Source organism: Mus caroli, chromosome 7 (assembly GCF_900094665.2).
Source record: "Mus caroli chromosome 7, CAROLI_EIJ_v1.1, whole genome shotgun sequence".
Classification (NCBI taxonomy): Eukaryota; Metazoa; Chordata; class Mammalia; order Rodentia; family Muridae; genus Mus; species Mus caroli.
Genome location: NC_034576.1, coordinates 145,616,737 through 145,632,618, shown reverse-complemented (window position 1 = coordinate 145,632,618; position 15,882 = coordinate 145,616,737). Strand labels below are relative to the sequence as shown.

At 52.4% G+C, this 15,882-nt stretch overlaps 1 protein-coding gene across 4 annotated transcripts in view; it reads right to left on the bottom strand.

The window, feature by feature from the left end:
- Nucleotides 1–11,116: 11,116 nt before the first annotated feature.
- Nucleotides 11,117–15,882, bottom strand: part of Kcnq1 (potassium voltage-gated channel subfamily Q member 1) — a 318,671-nt gene continuing 313,905 nt past the window's right edge. For 3 of the 4 annotated variants that reach the window (XM_029479746.1, XM_029479747.1, XM_029479748.1), the window contains exon 16: nucleotides 11,123–12,262. In XM_029479746.1, the coding sequence (XP_029335606.1) occupies nucleotides 12,047–12,262 (216 nt within the window). In that variant the 3' untranslated portion in view covers nucleotides 11,123–12,046. Of the gene's footprint in view, nucleotides 12,263–15,882 lie in introns of all 4 variants that reach the window. The other variant, XM_021166795.1, reaches the window with a different exon arrangement.

Here is a 15,882-nt window from a genome sequence, read left to right as displayed (position 1 = left end):
CCCACCCTTCTCCTTTCCCTCCCCCTCCCCCAGTCCCCTCCCCCACTCCCGAAGTCCCGCAGCCCCTTAGCCCCGCGTCCTGGCCTGGCCGCGCTCATCTACATGGCCGGCACACTCGCGGCCCATCTGCGGAGGCGCAATTAAACGCGGGGGGCGGGGGGCGCCCGAAATTAGCATTTCCGCGGCCATCTGGCGCGAGGAGCGGGCGCGGCCGGACAAAGGGCGCCGGGCGAGGGGAGAGGCGAGTGTGCCGCGGCATTGACCTGCAAATGAGGCTTTGTCTGCGCATTAAAGCTCGCCGGACCCCCGACCCCGGCCTGCGCCCCCACCGTGGCCCCCGGCGGCCCAGGCCGGACCCGGCACCCCGAGGCCCGTGACCCCGGTGTGGCGCTTGCACCCGACGTTGCACCGCGGCCTCCAGCATAGGCCAGGCCGGCCCTTCAGCCCAGCAGGGCCTTGCGAGTTCCTCAGGTGGCAGATGCCCCAATACCTGCAGAAGCCCTACAGGGGTTGGTCTGGGACTTGAGGTGCTGGGAACACCCAGGATAGCCACCTACACAGATCAATCAGTCTCTGAGCCCAAGTAGCCATAAGGGCCAGAGGCTTCTGCCTTCAGCACCAAGGAGGTCCAGAGTGCTGGAGTTGCCAGGTGATCTGGGAAGCCTCAGAGTGCAGACCAGGACTGCAAGGACCCCGTCTGTGTCAGTGACTCGTGTCTCTTATAGGCCTTTACGAGGTCCCGGACTTTCTACAGTGTGGTTCAGACACTGGAGATCCTTAAGTGGGGTTTCCACAGCATATCCCATGACTTGCACTGTGTGAGGAGGGAACAGTGTGAGGCTGCATGTGGGCCTCAGTTTCCCAAGGTGGACAAATGGGAGTGCTGTGGGTGCTAATTCTGGGTGAGGACTATGTGTGGCTCAGTTTAGAGGTGGTGAGGATTTTCAAGCAGGGGGCCAACCGGAGGAAAAGGGTTCATGCCCATCCTGGGGTGAGCAGAGAAGGCATGAGACCTTGGATTCCATCCTGGGATGCTGGTGAGAGGCAGGTAGGGCCTGAGTGATCACTAAGAACCAGCTCCGATGCAGAATTGGTAGGCAGTGTTGGAAGGACAAACCTAGACCAGATGGAAGATTTCACTGGCATTACTCAGAATTGCCTATTAACTTGTCTCCTCAGAGATTAGACAAGGGTGTTCAGAGAGGTGAGGGTATATGGGCATGTGGCAGTTCCTGGCACAGCCTGGCATTGAACCATAGGTATGCCAAGGGGTTGTGGTTCTCTTGTCAGTGATGTGCCTCAGTGTCTGGGACCATCCCTATCTGTGGGCCTATAAATGTTCAGAAGTGCAAAGAAAATCCACTGTGGGGATGGGGAGATAATGGCTTAGTTTGCATGAAGATGTGAGTTCTATCTCTTGAATTCCTGTTGGGTGGGGGTGGGAGAAGCTAGGATAGTGGCCCATATTTGTAATCTTGGCATTGCAGAGATGGGGGGGGGGGAGCAGGTGGCATCCTGAGGCTTGCTGGGTGTGAGGTGGAGAAGAGACGCTGGGCCTGGAGCCATGGAACTTCCACCCAGGCCTTTCAGTCTGTGTGCACAGGCTGGAGAAGCCCTGCCCCCTGAGGAGCTAGGAGAGCAGCCTGGGATTGGGGAGTGGGGAGAGTGGCACCTGACACTAAGGTGGATGAAGGGATGAATAGCTTCAGGCCTGGTCAACATGGGTGAGATGGCCAGGACAGGCCCAGTAAGCAGGTCCTGGCAGCGGCGGGGGACCTGCCTTGTGGGGCATCCCCAGGCATCCTGTGACAGCAAGGTTTAAGACTCCCCTGTTTGTGGGGATTGATATCTATAGAGAACTCAAGAAGCTAACCGTGAAAGCAGAAGCGACTCAATGGAACAGACTAGTAGAATGAGCGAGCGCTCAGTGCTTAAGGGAAGAGGAACGAATGGCTAATAACACAGGAAGCATTGCTTGCTTTCACCAGTCACCAGGGAAGTGCAAATAAAAGGCATGCTCAAGGGTTGGGGAGATGACTCCATTTGCATAAAGATATGAGTTCAATCCCCAGAACCCATTTTTTAAAAAAAGCTAGCCCAGGTTTGTAATCCCACACTGGACAGGTGAAGACAGGGCCCAGCCATCCTAGCCTGATCTGCTAGCTTTAGGCCAATGAAAGACAGGGTGGACAGGCACATGAAGAGTGACATCTTGGGGTGTCCTGCATGTGGGCATACTCCAGCTACATTGGGATTCCATCTGATCCTGGTCTGGTCTGAATGGCAGCCATCAAGAACAATAACAAACACTGGCCAGGCTGTAGAAAAGAGTTCCCTTGTACACTACACTGCTGGCGGGGAACGAAACTAGTCCAGCCACTCTGGAAATCAGTATGAAGGTTTGTCAAAAAACTAACAACGGGTTTTCCATATGACCCAGCTATACACTCCTGGTTATTTACCCAAAGGCCTCTAAGTCAACATATCACCAAGATACCTGCACGTTGCCGCTCATCACGGCATTATGCATAATGGCTGAGGTATGGGGGCAGCCTAGGTATGTGAGAAAAGGTGCCTGAGTACAGAGAAGGTGGTTTATATATACAATGGGACTTTTTTTCCCCCTAGTTGCAGAAAAGAATGAAGTGAGGTGGTTTGAAAGAAAATGGATTCAACAGGAGCCAATCACATCAAGTGAGCTGTCAGTCTCAGAAAGACAAATGTGGCAAGTGTCCTTTGTGGGTCCTAGACTTCAGAGATGACATAAAGTCATGTATGCACTGATGGTAGGAAAACAGAAGCAGAAACTCTGGGAAACAATGGGAGGGAGGCCATAAGGGAGGATGGCGGAGAATGGGGGGAGGGGAGTAACAAAGTAAATCATAGACTAGGCTGGACATGGCCTTGCAGTAGAACGATTAATAAATAAAGATGACGATGATAAAGAGCTGGGGAAATAGCTCAGTCATTAAGTCTTTGTCTTGAGAGCATGAAGACCTGTCTTCAGTCCCTAGCCTAGCCTACTTGATAGGCTCCAGGCCCATGTGAGACCCTGTCTGAAAAAGAAAAAAACATAGTGGACAGACCAAGGAATGGCATTCAAGGTTGACATCCGGCTTCCACACACATACACACATACTGTGCATCCAGAACATATGTGTGCACTTACATCTGAATAATGACACACAAAATAACAATAACGAACTGGATGCTTGCTGGGTGTGGAGTTTGTGTAACAAGGATCCTGGGTGTATTTGGTGTCTGGGGCCCTGGGGTGTGAGCACACAGGGGCTCCTATATGGGAATGGTATAGGGGGCTTTGCTCTGTGTAGTAGAGCTATGGTCCTGGCAGTAGGGCTGGTAGAGAACAGGGAGAGCCAGTTCCTATTTGCCCATACTAGGCACCTCCTACTCTGACCAGCCAGGTCTCAGGCCCCCAGAAAACAGTCTGGTGTGCTCAAGGATTTGAGTGACCACAGCCCCTTGGTAGTTGTCTTCAGGAGTTCTTGCATCCAGTTTGAGCTGGCTTCCTGCATGTCAGCATTCCTTAATCTCCAAGGGTTCTCCTTGTCAACTATCCCTGTCATCTGTTCCGAGGATACTACTTTATCTATAGAGGACGATATCTGCTGAAAGCCAGGGAGTCTGGAGCCACATTGGAAGGCTTTGTGTTCACTTCTGTAGGATGGTCAGGAGTTTGGCAAATAGAGAAGGAAGGAAGGGGCAATTTGGTCTGAGGTGGTGGCATTGGGCAAGTCAGGACTGCAGTAGGTAGAAAACAGGGTGTCAGGCCTTGATTGGGCTCTTCCCAGGGTTTCAAGTCCCTCCTTCCTACCTTTTACCCACAGGGTTCTCTTTTCAGATATCTAGAGTGGACAGGTATGGCTGCAGGATGATCAGCCTCACAGAAGAGCTGAGTGGAGAGGCAGCCAGCCCAGTTTTCCCAATCCTCAGGAGAGACACTCTAGGAGCCTGGGACTTGGGGGTGGGGTGGAATCTAGCTAGAGGGGCAGCCCAGCAGGTAATAGAGAAAGGGCACCTTTTCAGCATCCAGGCCTGCCTCAACTGGTGAGCAGTGCCTCAGGGGCTTCAGTCTGTGTTTATCTCCTGTTCTTTTAGCCTCCCGCTTCCTGCCCAACTGGTAAGTGGCCTTTGGGCTAGGTCTCCTCCATTCATCTGCTCACTTAGGGAGGATGGTGAATTGAACACTGGGTAGAGTTAGCTCTTTTCAGCTCTGTTCCAGAGGAACTAGGCCTGTGGATAAGGGCCCAGCCTTAGTTCCAGATCATAACACAAGGCAGGGGCAGGGCAGGGAAGTCCCTAATCCTGCTCTGGGCTGCCCTGTCTGTGAAGTTCTGGAGGTAGCTGCCTTCTTTACCGATGCTCCCTGTTGTCCTGGGTCTCAGGGTGGGATACATCCTACTCCTCTCTGCTCCTGGTGTGGGTCCCCAGGATTTCCTTAGGGTTTTGGTGGTACTGGTCCTATGTGCGGAAGCAGTTGCCGCGTTGGCAGGCTGGCTCCTCTGAGGGCTGAATGGGCATTCTGTCCCGCCACCTTCGGCTGTCATCTGCTGCTGGGATTCAGTTTCCTAGAGCAGGAATGACTGCAGGTGGATTCTGGAGGCCTCGGGACTTTACGGCTCATAAGGCTGGCTCCCTGGGGAACAGGGCCCAGAATGCTGCAAGAAAGCAATCTGCTGGTGGTGACCTGAGGCCTCTCTGCTCCTGGCAGCAAGAGGGACTACTCAGGGCAAGGGTGCCAGGCCTTGGCAGGGCTCTCTGGAAGCCGGGCCAGCTGGGTGCTGCATAACTGAAGCCCTTGCATGCATTTAGGACACACAGGACTGGTAGAGTGCTTTGAGGACAGTTCCCAGGCTGGTGGCTGAGGGGAGGTTAGAGGGATTTGTATCTAGGGATAAGGGGGTGGGATTGGCTTCTGTTGCCCTTCTGCAGCTGCAGCTCTAGAGGATTGCCCTCTCTGTGCACTTTGAGAGAGCTATTCGTGGTCTGGGTGGTGTATGGGAGGGAGGCATGGCTTCCTCCAGTCTCTTGAACTCTGTGCTAATTGAGCCAAGCAGATTAACCAAAGCAACTCCCGTTTTGATTTCAGATATGTATACACACCCCTGCAGAGTCAGCTGACTTTAAGGCTGAGCAGGGGGCAGAGCCCCTGAGGTGAGGGGTGTTGTGTGGGTTGGCAAACTGTCTTGCTATTTGGAGCTGACTTCAGGTATCAGAGGTAGCCTTCCAGCTTTCAGAGCTTCGAGGGACACTGTGTGGAGGTAGTCTCCTGTGTCCTGTAGCCTGGAGGCTATCAGCATATGAAAGCCACCTGCTTCACCAGTCAGCCCCTGATCTCCATTCAGGCAAAGGGCAGAGATTCCTGGATGGGCTACAGGGACCCAGGGAGTTCTTCCAGGTATTCAGTTTACATCCTGTTCTTAAAATGGCCTTGCTCCACCTATTGAATGGAGAGTGACCACAACAGCATCCAGTGAGAGGCTGGGAATGGGGGAATCTGTGGCAAATGCTTTATAAGCTCAAAGCCCTTGACCATAAGGGCTCCCCTTCTCACTTCCTGGGCTGCACCTTCTCCCCCCGCCCCCCCCACACACTCAAGGGTGTAGCCACTGTTTTGGGTGGTTTGGGTTGAGTCACTCAATTATTTCACTCTCCTATCCAACTCTCCTAAGTGGCTCCACAGGATCTGGCCAGGCCAGATGGGACAATGGGCCTTCTGAGCCTTCTTCTTCCTATATACTTGGTAGATCTTTCTTGTCCCTGAAAACAGCGAAAAGACCTGCATGGTCCAGAGGCTGTGACAAGCCCCCCTCCCCAGGCAAAGCTCACAGGTGCCTCACTTTCTTTTCCTGTAAGTCCATAAACACTGGTTCTCAGCTATTGAAGGTTTGGAAGGTGGTATCAGCTTCCTGAATAGAGCAGGCCATGCAGGTTTGTCTAGGCCATATGGTGATGAGCTGGAGGGCTGGAGAAGAATAGGCCTAGCCTTGGGCACCACAGCACAGGATCCTAGGAGCCTCACTGCTGAGCCAGCCTGGTTTGGAGCAGACCCAGGTCGACTAACTGTCCTTGTTCTGTACACCCGAACAAGTCTTCAGACAGGACCCATAATGACTGGGCACTGCCCTATCAAGGAAGCCCCTGCCGAGGAGCCTCCGACATCCCCAGGACAGGCTTGGCTCCTGAGAGATGAGTAAGGCTGGAGTCTCTCTCCTTTGTCCTCTCCTGGGCCCCACAGTACTCTCATGCCTTGGAGAACCCTCCCTAGTGTGAACTTGCTCCCAAGCCTGGCTGATCACTTCTAACTTCGAGTCTTCTCAGTCATGCCTCCTCAGAGCTATATTATGGGATGTGGGTTCTCCATGTTCCTCTGTACCAGGCCCCACTGGCAGATCCTCTGACCCTTAGGGTGCCTGGGCTGTGACACAAGATGTCTTAGCATAGACATGGGTGCCATACTTACCTGGAAGTCTGAACTGCCACTGGATGAGGCTCAATCTGGCTATTTCACCAGAAAGCGCTCTATCTCACATGCTTCTACCTGCCCCTTCCTCTGTCTATATATCTTTCCCCTACCTGTGTGTGTGTGTGTGTGTGTGTGTGTATGTGTGTGTGTGTGTTTGATGGTAGGAGAGGATAAAGTCTTATGAAACAACCAGAAAGAATTCTATGGTGTTTGGGGAGTCTCATTAGTTGTCAGTATATAATTGCATTTTGAGGATCCAAGTGACCTCTGTGTGGTAGGTGCTACCGTACTTGGAACCAGTGGGCATGCCCTGAAGGGCTGTGGCTGCCTCTGTAAGGCATGGTGAATAGTGACTTCTAGCTTGTGTGGGCTGACAGAAGAGCTCTGCTCAGGCCACCTGAGAACTTTTCTCCATCTTTTCTTCAGCCTTGTCTCTCTGACATCCCAAGGCCCTAGAAGGCAGCTCTTCCTCAGCCACTTCATCTCTCCACATCCTGAGGATTCTAGGCTAAGCATCTAACTTCTCTGCTGTGGCTCTTTATTTCTCTCCCAATATGTTGTTTATTAATTTGGGAATTTCATACAATGCACTCTGATCACACTTCCCATTCCTCTCAGGCCCATCTTCCTTTCCACCCTTGGACACCCCCTCAAAAAAGAAAAGAACCCAAGCCTCCCAACAACCACCCCCCCAGGTCCAACTTGTGCTGCCCATATCTATTCACTGGAACCTGGTCAAACTCCCACTGGCCAGCCCGTTAAGGAAAACGGAGTCCTTCCCCATCCCCCCCTTCCCCCACAGAAACCATCAACTGTGAAGAGCTACACTTCAGCATCTTTGTTAAATGCTCATTATTGACTTTCTTCAATAGTTTTATGTCAGACTATTTCTTTTTTGGTGAGGATGGGGAGAGGTCAGCACAGAATGTCTTCAATGTCTCTCCTTCCCAGATATAAGTCTATAGACACCTCCCTGCCCACAGTAGCTGGTGGCAGCACAAATCATGGACATCAACACGGTTGCTAGTATCTGCTATGGTTCTTTACACTTATGGTGCTGGCCTTGGTGTCCTCATGTTCCAGGAGGAGGGGCCTTATTGTTTGAAGGCCCTTCTGTCCTGGGCCTCTGTTCTTCCTAGTGTTTCCCTTCTTGTTCCTGAAGGATACCCAGCTGCTATTCACTGTTATGGCTTGGCAGGAAGATGAGGCTGTGGGTGTGACTGGAGTAGGGCTGGAGGGGTTAGGAGGGTGAGAAAGTTTGAGCGTCACGATGGTCCCCAGTATGTCTTGATGTCCCCCTTCCCTACACTCCACTCTACATCTCAGAGGCAATGAGAGCATCAGCCAGGTGGCCTGGGTTCTCTTGGGTTGAGAAGCTGCTGCCTGGACCTGTTTGAGCCCAGTCCTGGAAACAGATGAGTGGGGGCTGGGCTGAGCTCTGGGAGTTAAGAAGGACCTGTTCTCTGGGGCCACAGGCATGGGGAATTGAAAGGAGTGTGAAGAGTGATGGAGATGGTTCCCTGATGTGTCATGGGAACTGTAGGAGGGGATGTGGCTAGAACTTTGCTGATCCCAGGTACCTTGGAGTGCCTCACAAGAACACCGAGAGGAGGGCAGGTAACAGAACCAAGCTCAGGTCATAGAAGGACTGGCCAGGAAAGAAAGCATCTTGTGTCCTAGTGAACTTCATTTGCTATACTCAACCAGCACCTGAGTTTTGATGGGAGGGGAGCAGGTCCCAGAGGCTAGGGATAAGGGTAGTAGGATTCATTGTTCAACTTTCCTGGACCCTCCATTAAAGAAGATCATTCTTAGGGACGCATCTCTAGTCAACACCAAGAACTCTTAACCAACCTGCACTCAGGAGGCTGAGTGAGTAAAGCCGGGACAGCAGTGTCCTAGATCAGGTTAGAAGGCAAGTTCCTCTGCAGGGTCCAGATGCCTCTGTGGTCAGTCAGTGCCTTTATTTTATCCACCAATTTAACTAGTTTTGCTTGAGCTCAATTGGGGTTGGGATATTCCTGGACTAGCTGTTCCCTCTGTCCCACTCTTGTACCTGCCCATCACAATGGAAGTCCCAAGTGTGTGCGTGGTATGTATGTATGTATGTTGTATGTATGTATGTATGTATGCATGTGTGTGTGTATGTGTATGGGGGTGCTGCTGGATGCAGGGGAGGGAGGAATATTCAGGTAATCATAGCTGTTTAAATACCAGGAATAGTGGGTTGGCTATGTGGTGTTGTGGTGTTGAGTCAGGGTGGTCCTGGGAGGGACTACCCAGCTGCCTTCCTGCCTTTGGGAGACTTGCTTGGTTCTGAGAAGGCAGGGCTAAGAGGTGGGGCTTGATGTTGAGGGGTGTGGCCAGAAAAGGGGTGTGGCTGGATACTGGAGGACCAGGGAAGGGGTCTAGAGCTAGAAGACCAGGCAGGAGTGCAGGAGGGAGGAAGAACCAGCTTCACCCACCTAGGAGATTTCTCCAGCTGCCTTAAGTATATGGTTGTATCTTCTTCTTTGGCTTAGATGTCTCTTCTTAATCCGCCCTTTGTGATAGGACACTTTTACTGTCCTATGTCACAGACAGAGGGCAGGTAGCTGGTGAAAGATTATAGCTGGGTGGCAGGGGTCTCTCCCCTCTGTATGCAGGCTCAGAGGTGGGAGATGTTCAGATCTGGGCAGGGCCAAGCTCAGTGCTCCAGAGCCACAGTCAGGCCAGAAAGGGAGCAAGGGAGGGCAGTGGCAGAGGCAGTCCCATGAAATTGGAGCCCTGCTGGTCTTCTAGCAAATGCTCCTAGCACCCACTGGACACCAGGGCCTCGATAAGGGGACAAAGGCACAGCTCTGGGGACAAATACTTATGGGTATTGTCAGCCTAGCCGCTAGAGAGCCAAGGAGAGGCCCACAAAGGGCCCGAAGAAAGGGCCTCGGGAGGGGCTGCAAATGGGCCTTCCCGCACATGCCACCGTTGCCCGGGCGACGGCCCTCTCATGGAGAGGTCTGCTGGGCCATTGTCCAGGGCCTGCAGGACGTGTCACACACCAGATGGTCGTGTGCTGTCTAGGTCACTTATAGGGGGACAGAGTGAAGGAATGTGGCCAGCTCGGCAGGCCGGGGCACCATCTGTTCCTTCAGACCGTGGGCATCGGGCGGGCATTGAGCGTCCGGCCTGCCAGGCCCAGCCTTCTCCCCGGCTTTAATTAGGTAATTCCATAATTGGGCTTTATTTCAGGTAAATTGCATTTCACACCCGAGAGGGCTGCAATGGTCCTTGCGGGAGAACAGCACTTGGCCACTCTACACAGTCCATAACACGGCACCGAGGCCAGCAGGGTGCAGGGACTGTGTCTTACCCAGATGGATGGCCTTCAGCTCCCAGTGGGCTGTAGCCTGCCTGGGCAATACTGAGGGCCCTGGCTACAGCCAGCCACAGCCTGGGGCTTCCACAAATATTTACCCAACAAGGAAACAACAGCTTCTGCCTTCCAGCAATTGTTGCTGCAGAACCCCCCTTGAGGGGGGTTGAGGCCGGGAAGCCTGAGGCCTCAGCTGCCCTTCCACCCTTCCCTCCAAAAGCTGGCCAGTGCTTGTTAGACCCAACACTAAGACTTTGTGGAGGGAGCTGCTACCTAAGAAGTTCAGGTAAGAGAGCCTTGGGGGGCTTTCCCCTCCTATAGGGGCCTCCAGCTGCACCCTCACACTTGGCTCTTTGATTCTACTGATTGCTACCTTCTGCCTCCAAAGACCAGGGCACCTCCATCCTTCCAATCACAGATGCCTCTGGCCCTGATGGCCAAGTATATAGGGTGGGCTTTGGAAGGAGGACAGAATGGGATTAGTAGAGACAGTGGACATTGGCTGGGGAAATCCCTGCTCACAAGGCTCTGTTTCCATTCTCAGTGGATGGATCACAAAGAGTAACAGCCACAGGGCTAGGTGAGCAGGGCAGTACTCACTTAGAATAGGCCTCCAGCCTAGAGGACTGACTGGACAGCCAGAGGAACATCATAATCCCAACAGGGAAACTGGGGCTTTGAAGGGAGCCCAAGAACCCCAGCACTTATTTGTATACTTCTATTTCAGAAGTGAAAGTCTTAGGGCCTTGGGAGCTGGTCCTGGAAAAGAAGGACTCTTGAACGTGTCACCAGTGAGAGCCATCTTGGCTGGAAAGGACAGATGAGAGTCCCAGGCACATGTCTGAGGGTGACTTCCTGGGCGTATATCAGTGTGTACCAGCTAAATCAGATCCTGACCCAGGCTCAGCTACCTTTAGGGCTCAAGGTCTTCTGGGAATGTGGAGGTAATTACATCCTGGTCACACTGAGTAGACAGGTATACTTGGAGTGGAAGCCCCAGGGATACCCCAAGCCCACTGGCTCAACCTTTGACACATATCATGGTTCCTCTGAGCCCTTGGGGCCTGAGCCTTCTCTGCATGGACCAACAAATCATTCTCACTCTGTGGCCACTGGGCACCTGGGTCCCAGGGAACTGCAGGGTCCCATTTACGAAAAGATTGAGACTGTCTGTGGGGATCAACAGGAGACAGGAAGGTAGAGTAGGGCAGAGGGTGGAAGATAAGTGCTAGGTTAATCTAAAGATCCCCCAGACACTCTCAAAAGTAAGCATTGTGCCAAGATCAACCTGGGATGTCCCAACTTTATTTGGAAAAGTCTCTCAATCAAGATCATACTACAAAATTCATTAAAACACAAGAGTCTGAATCACCAGAAATTATCTTGATTTCTGTGAGGTGTGGTGCCCAAGGAACCAATCCTGGAAGAATCGGTGATGCCCCTAACCTCGATGTGGCATGAAAGAGGCTGGAGTCTGAGCATTGGCCCACCAGCTCTGACCAGCAAGAAGGAGGCAGGCTGCACATGTGGGGCTCATAGGGCTTGAGGGCCCTGCTTTTCACTTTAGGGGAGAAGTTGTCAGTCCATACCTGGCTAGGGTGGACAGTGGACAATCCCTTGCTTGGGATATCTTTGGGGATGGGGGAGCTGAAAATCCCTCTAGTATCCTGTTGTGGTCAACATCACTAGAGAATGAAGGAGACAGGCTCTAGCCTGCTGAGCTCCCACTGGGCTACAGCCTGCAGTTAGTGTGGGCCTGGTCTGTCTTGCCCTGCACATTCCCTGCTGGTCTCTGGATTCAGGCTGAGGTTGGAAACCCCAGACTCTTCCAGATTCTTCCTGTTTCCCTTTAGAAAGCTACTTGGCATACTTGGACGGGCTTCCCTTTGCCTGAGCTGCATCCTGCTTTATACATATACTCCCCATCCCTATGTCCCAGCCATCAGAAGAGCAGCATCAACAGCTTGATAGGGGCCTGAGAGGAACCCCATGCCCAGACAAGTTCTAGTTCCACTGGCTGGGCAGAGGGGTGTTGGTGAAATCCAGATCCAGGCCAGTGGCTTGACCCATGGCTTTCGGGGCCTTAGGGAGCTAGGCTGTCATATCAGGCCTTCAAGGGGGTGAGTACCAGGTGGGTGTGCCCCTGTTGAGAGGGAGGTGAGGCAGACCTGTGGGGGGTTTACCCTGGACCTCCCTTCTGAGCTCCTTCAGGAACCCTCATCAGGGCCTGTCTGGGGCACAGTCAGTTGTTCGTAGGTGGGCAGGCTGTTGCTGGGTAGGAAGAGCTCAGGGTTGATGGAGCCACCTTCATTGCTGGCTACAACTTGTGACCTGCTGTTGCAGGTTGGACCACCTTGTTGCAGGGACAGCAGCTGGTGGAGCATGTCTGTGATGATCACCAGTCTCTGGTCCAGTTGTGTCACCTGTAAGGACAGAAACAGAGATGAACCTGGTGCTAGAGACAGCCTAGTGCAGGCCACATTAGGACCTGGGCATTCAAAGCCTGAAAGAGAGTATGTCACATGTCTTTACAGCTGTGGGTTGAATTGATGTGTGTACCATGCCTAGAGGCCCTTGGTCATCCTCATGTGTATCTGTTATTGGGGTGGGGGGGTGCAGTATAATATTGAGTTCTTGTGTGTGTCCATACATGCATTAACCTGGGATTGCTTTACAGTTATCTCTTGTTTCTAGGTAGACCTAGTGCCTGAGAGTCACCTCTTAGCCCCTTCCCCGGCCTTTTGGTCTTTGAGACTCTGGACAAACCTTATGGAGCTCCTAGAACAGTCTCTGGGTTCCTGTGGCCAAGAGGTGGTAGGGCTGGTGGCATGATGAGTGGGACCTCAGAGTCCCAAGCTATCTGCTCAGCTTGGATGGGTTTGGAACCTTACACAGTATGGGGGGAGGGGAGCTTTGTGGGAGGGGTTGGCACCCAGAGAGAGGGATTGGGACAGCTCAGGGTTAAGCAGGCAGAGGCTGGGTGGTTTCATGAAACAATGTTCACCCTCAAAGGTAACTCAAAGGTACTATTTTAGGACAACACCACCTTTTTAGGTCCCCATGGGTCAGGGCAGTGACTGAGTAGATTTCTTGACTGTGTGGTCCTTACTCCATGCCTGTAAAGGGCTTGTTTTGCTCTAAGCACTAGGTGGGTAGCTAAGGAACTGGAGGGGAGACAGAGGCAGGGCGGAACCTAAGTAGGCCCTTGACAGAGGCCACACTTGCTGTGCTTGTAGGAGACAATGAAGAGCCATTGGAGAACTCCTTAGAAAGAAGGCGCCATTGTGCAAGGGGCTGGAGCCCAGCCCTGGGGGCCTGAAATGCTCAGCTACTTCCTTTTCTCTTCTAGAAAAAAATACCCACTGTCCAGGGAGGCCAGAGCCCCTAGCATAATAACCTAGGAAGCAGGGGCTGTCCTAAGGGCAGCTGGGAGACTCATGGAGGGGGCAGGGTTGCGGGGGAGATACAGGAACCTACCTAGTAGAAGCAATAGAGCAGGGGTTGGGAAAGAGGACCTCGGCTGCTGAGCACCTGGAGTGGTTCCTCCAGCATGCTCTGTCAGTACATCAGGGGTCTCCCTCATGTCTATATTGGGACCTAATATAAAGGGAACGCCTGTGATTTAGGGATGGAGCCAGAGGTTCTGACAGATGGCGTCATATTGTCAGACCTGCAAAGCTGCTTTAGGGAAAACCATGGGATGACTCAGCCAATTGCTGACCGCTGGCCTCAAAACCTGGGTGACTAGAGCCCTGAGGACAAGAGGCAGGCAGGGAATAAATCCCATCTTCCTGGACAAGTGTGTGTCGTGAGTGAAGTCTGTGTCCTAGGCAGGCTTCTGATGCTTTCTGTACTGGCTTCTCTGTCCTAATACTTGTTTGTAGTCTGAAAGGGCTGGATAGGATTATCCAGGCTGGAGGGCTTACATGGGGAAACTGAAGCCAGGGCTTAAGAGTACAGGGGGTGGAAGCTAAAGCTAGGTTGATCCTGGCAGGTGAAGCCAGGGTTCATGACCTGTCCAAGGCCTTGGTGAATTCTGTACCAAAGGAGGGTTGTCTGAGGCTAGTCTTGGTCTAGCTTCATGCAACTTTAAACACACAGCTAATCTGAGTAGGCGGGAGAAAAGCACCAGTTGGCTCATGGAGATGGATGGCTTCATGAATGTTTACTAACCCACAATTGAGCACCTGTGGACACATCTCATTTGCTAGTGGACAGAGTCCTTAAGGAGAGTTCTTGGGGTGGGGGTGGGGCTGTTTGAAACCTCCTATGGGACAGCTGCCACAGGGCCTATCAAGCCTGTGTGTGCTAATCAAGGGTGTCCCTGAAGCTTCCCTGGACAGTTCCCAAACTCACAATGACCCCATGGATGCCACTTGAGTCAACTGGGGTTTGGAGGAGCCTGTGTGGGTTCAAAGATATCCTATTGGCCAAGCTGCTAGGGGCAGGATATGGGCTAGAGTCTTGAGAGTGTCTAGAGTCTAGGACCTCACTGTGCCACTGTCACCTTGACAGGCCTTTGAAGGCAGCAAACAGTACAAGGGTTCCTTTGAATGTGCCCACTCCTTCAACTCTCCAGTCACCTCAGAGTTTGCCTGGATTTCATGGTCATGTGTAGGACCTTTCTGGGTCTTCTTGGCCATCCACAGGATCTTCCTAGCTTGTCTAGCTACCCATAAATAGAATCTCTTGCTTGCCCTGGATGTCATGGGTGAGGAACAGTAAGTTGTGGCTGAGTTCTTAAGCTTTTTTGGCCTTGTTCAGACCAGATTGCCTAAGCCAACTTGGCTTGAGGTGGGGATACCAGGGCTTGGGTTCAAGGTGCAAGGTCTGGAACATATTCAACCTGGGGAATCCTTGCTGGTGAGCTCAGGACCTTCTGTAGGATTATGAAAGGATAGCCTTTGGAGGACATTCATAGGTCACTTTCAGGGGCTATATTAAAAATGTTTGATACCCAACAAAGAGCCATCAGATGCCAACCTGGCAACAGAAGGGCCTGTGGGGGAGTTGGCCAGCAGGATGTCTGTACTTCATTTATGCTCTAGCCTGGATCTTGGTAGCTGGCCACAGTGCTTGCTGGCTAATCTGTCTAGCAAAGCTTGGGGGTCAAGGGTTGCCCTGTGAGGTGGGACTGCATATGGCCATGCATGCTCCTTGTTGCCTCTGCTTCCCTAGCTGTGAAGTGGAACATGCTGCTGTCCACTGGATATGTTGCACAAGGAGTCTGGGGGAGCTTGCCTGCCATGCTTCTTGCCTTGAGGACAGGGCACAGGGTGGTCTTAGCTTGTTCTTCTGGGCTCTGCCTCCTTTCTAGCCACTTAGGCTCCCAGAGTAGCATGTAGAGAGGCCCTTCATGCCCAAGCTTGTCTTGGGTCTTGCTGGGCCACTGCAGGAAGGGTACTGGCCTGGTGTATGGTGGCTCCTCTGCCCAGAACTCAGCTCCAAAGACAACCTTTTAGCAATTTTTCTTGAAGCCACCTGGCTCTACTTTCTCCTTTTGGCATTTGGAATTCAGCTAGAGAGCTTGTGAGCATTGGTGCCCAGTGCCGAGTAGGTGAAGGCAGGGAGCCACGTCACACAGGTGCCCTGAGAGGTGCCACCACCTTCAGTGAAGAGAGGATCTGCTCTGGGCTCTGGGTTGGTGCTCTTCAAGAGCCACAGGGACAGATCAGTTTTGAAGATCTCAGATCTCATCACTATTTGCAATTTGATAGTGATTAACAGGGCAAGGCAGACAAAAGCCTTGCTGTGCCCCATCTCTGCTCACCAAAGGAGAAACCATAGATGACTTCTGTGGGCCTCAGAAGAGAAAAAAGCAATTAGAATAACAGCTAGTTAGAGAGCCTGCGGCGGCTGGGGATCAGACTCAAAGCGACAGGGATTCTTGTTTGATGTGGTTATGAATTTGTTTTCAAAGGAAAATCTGAAGAGTCTTTTTAGATTTTTTTTTCAGAACTTGCCTAGCCTTGATCCTTGGTCAGTACCCCCCTGAAACCAGCTTAACCTGGGATGGGGGATACCAGGGTGTAAGGCTCTGGGA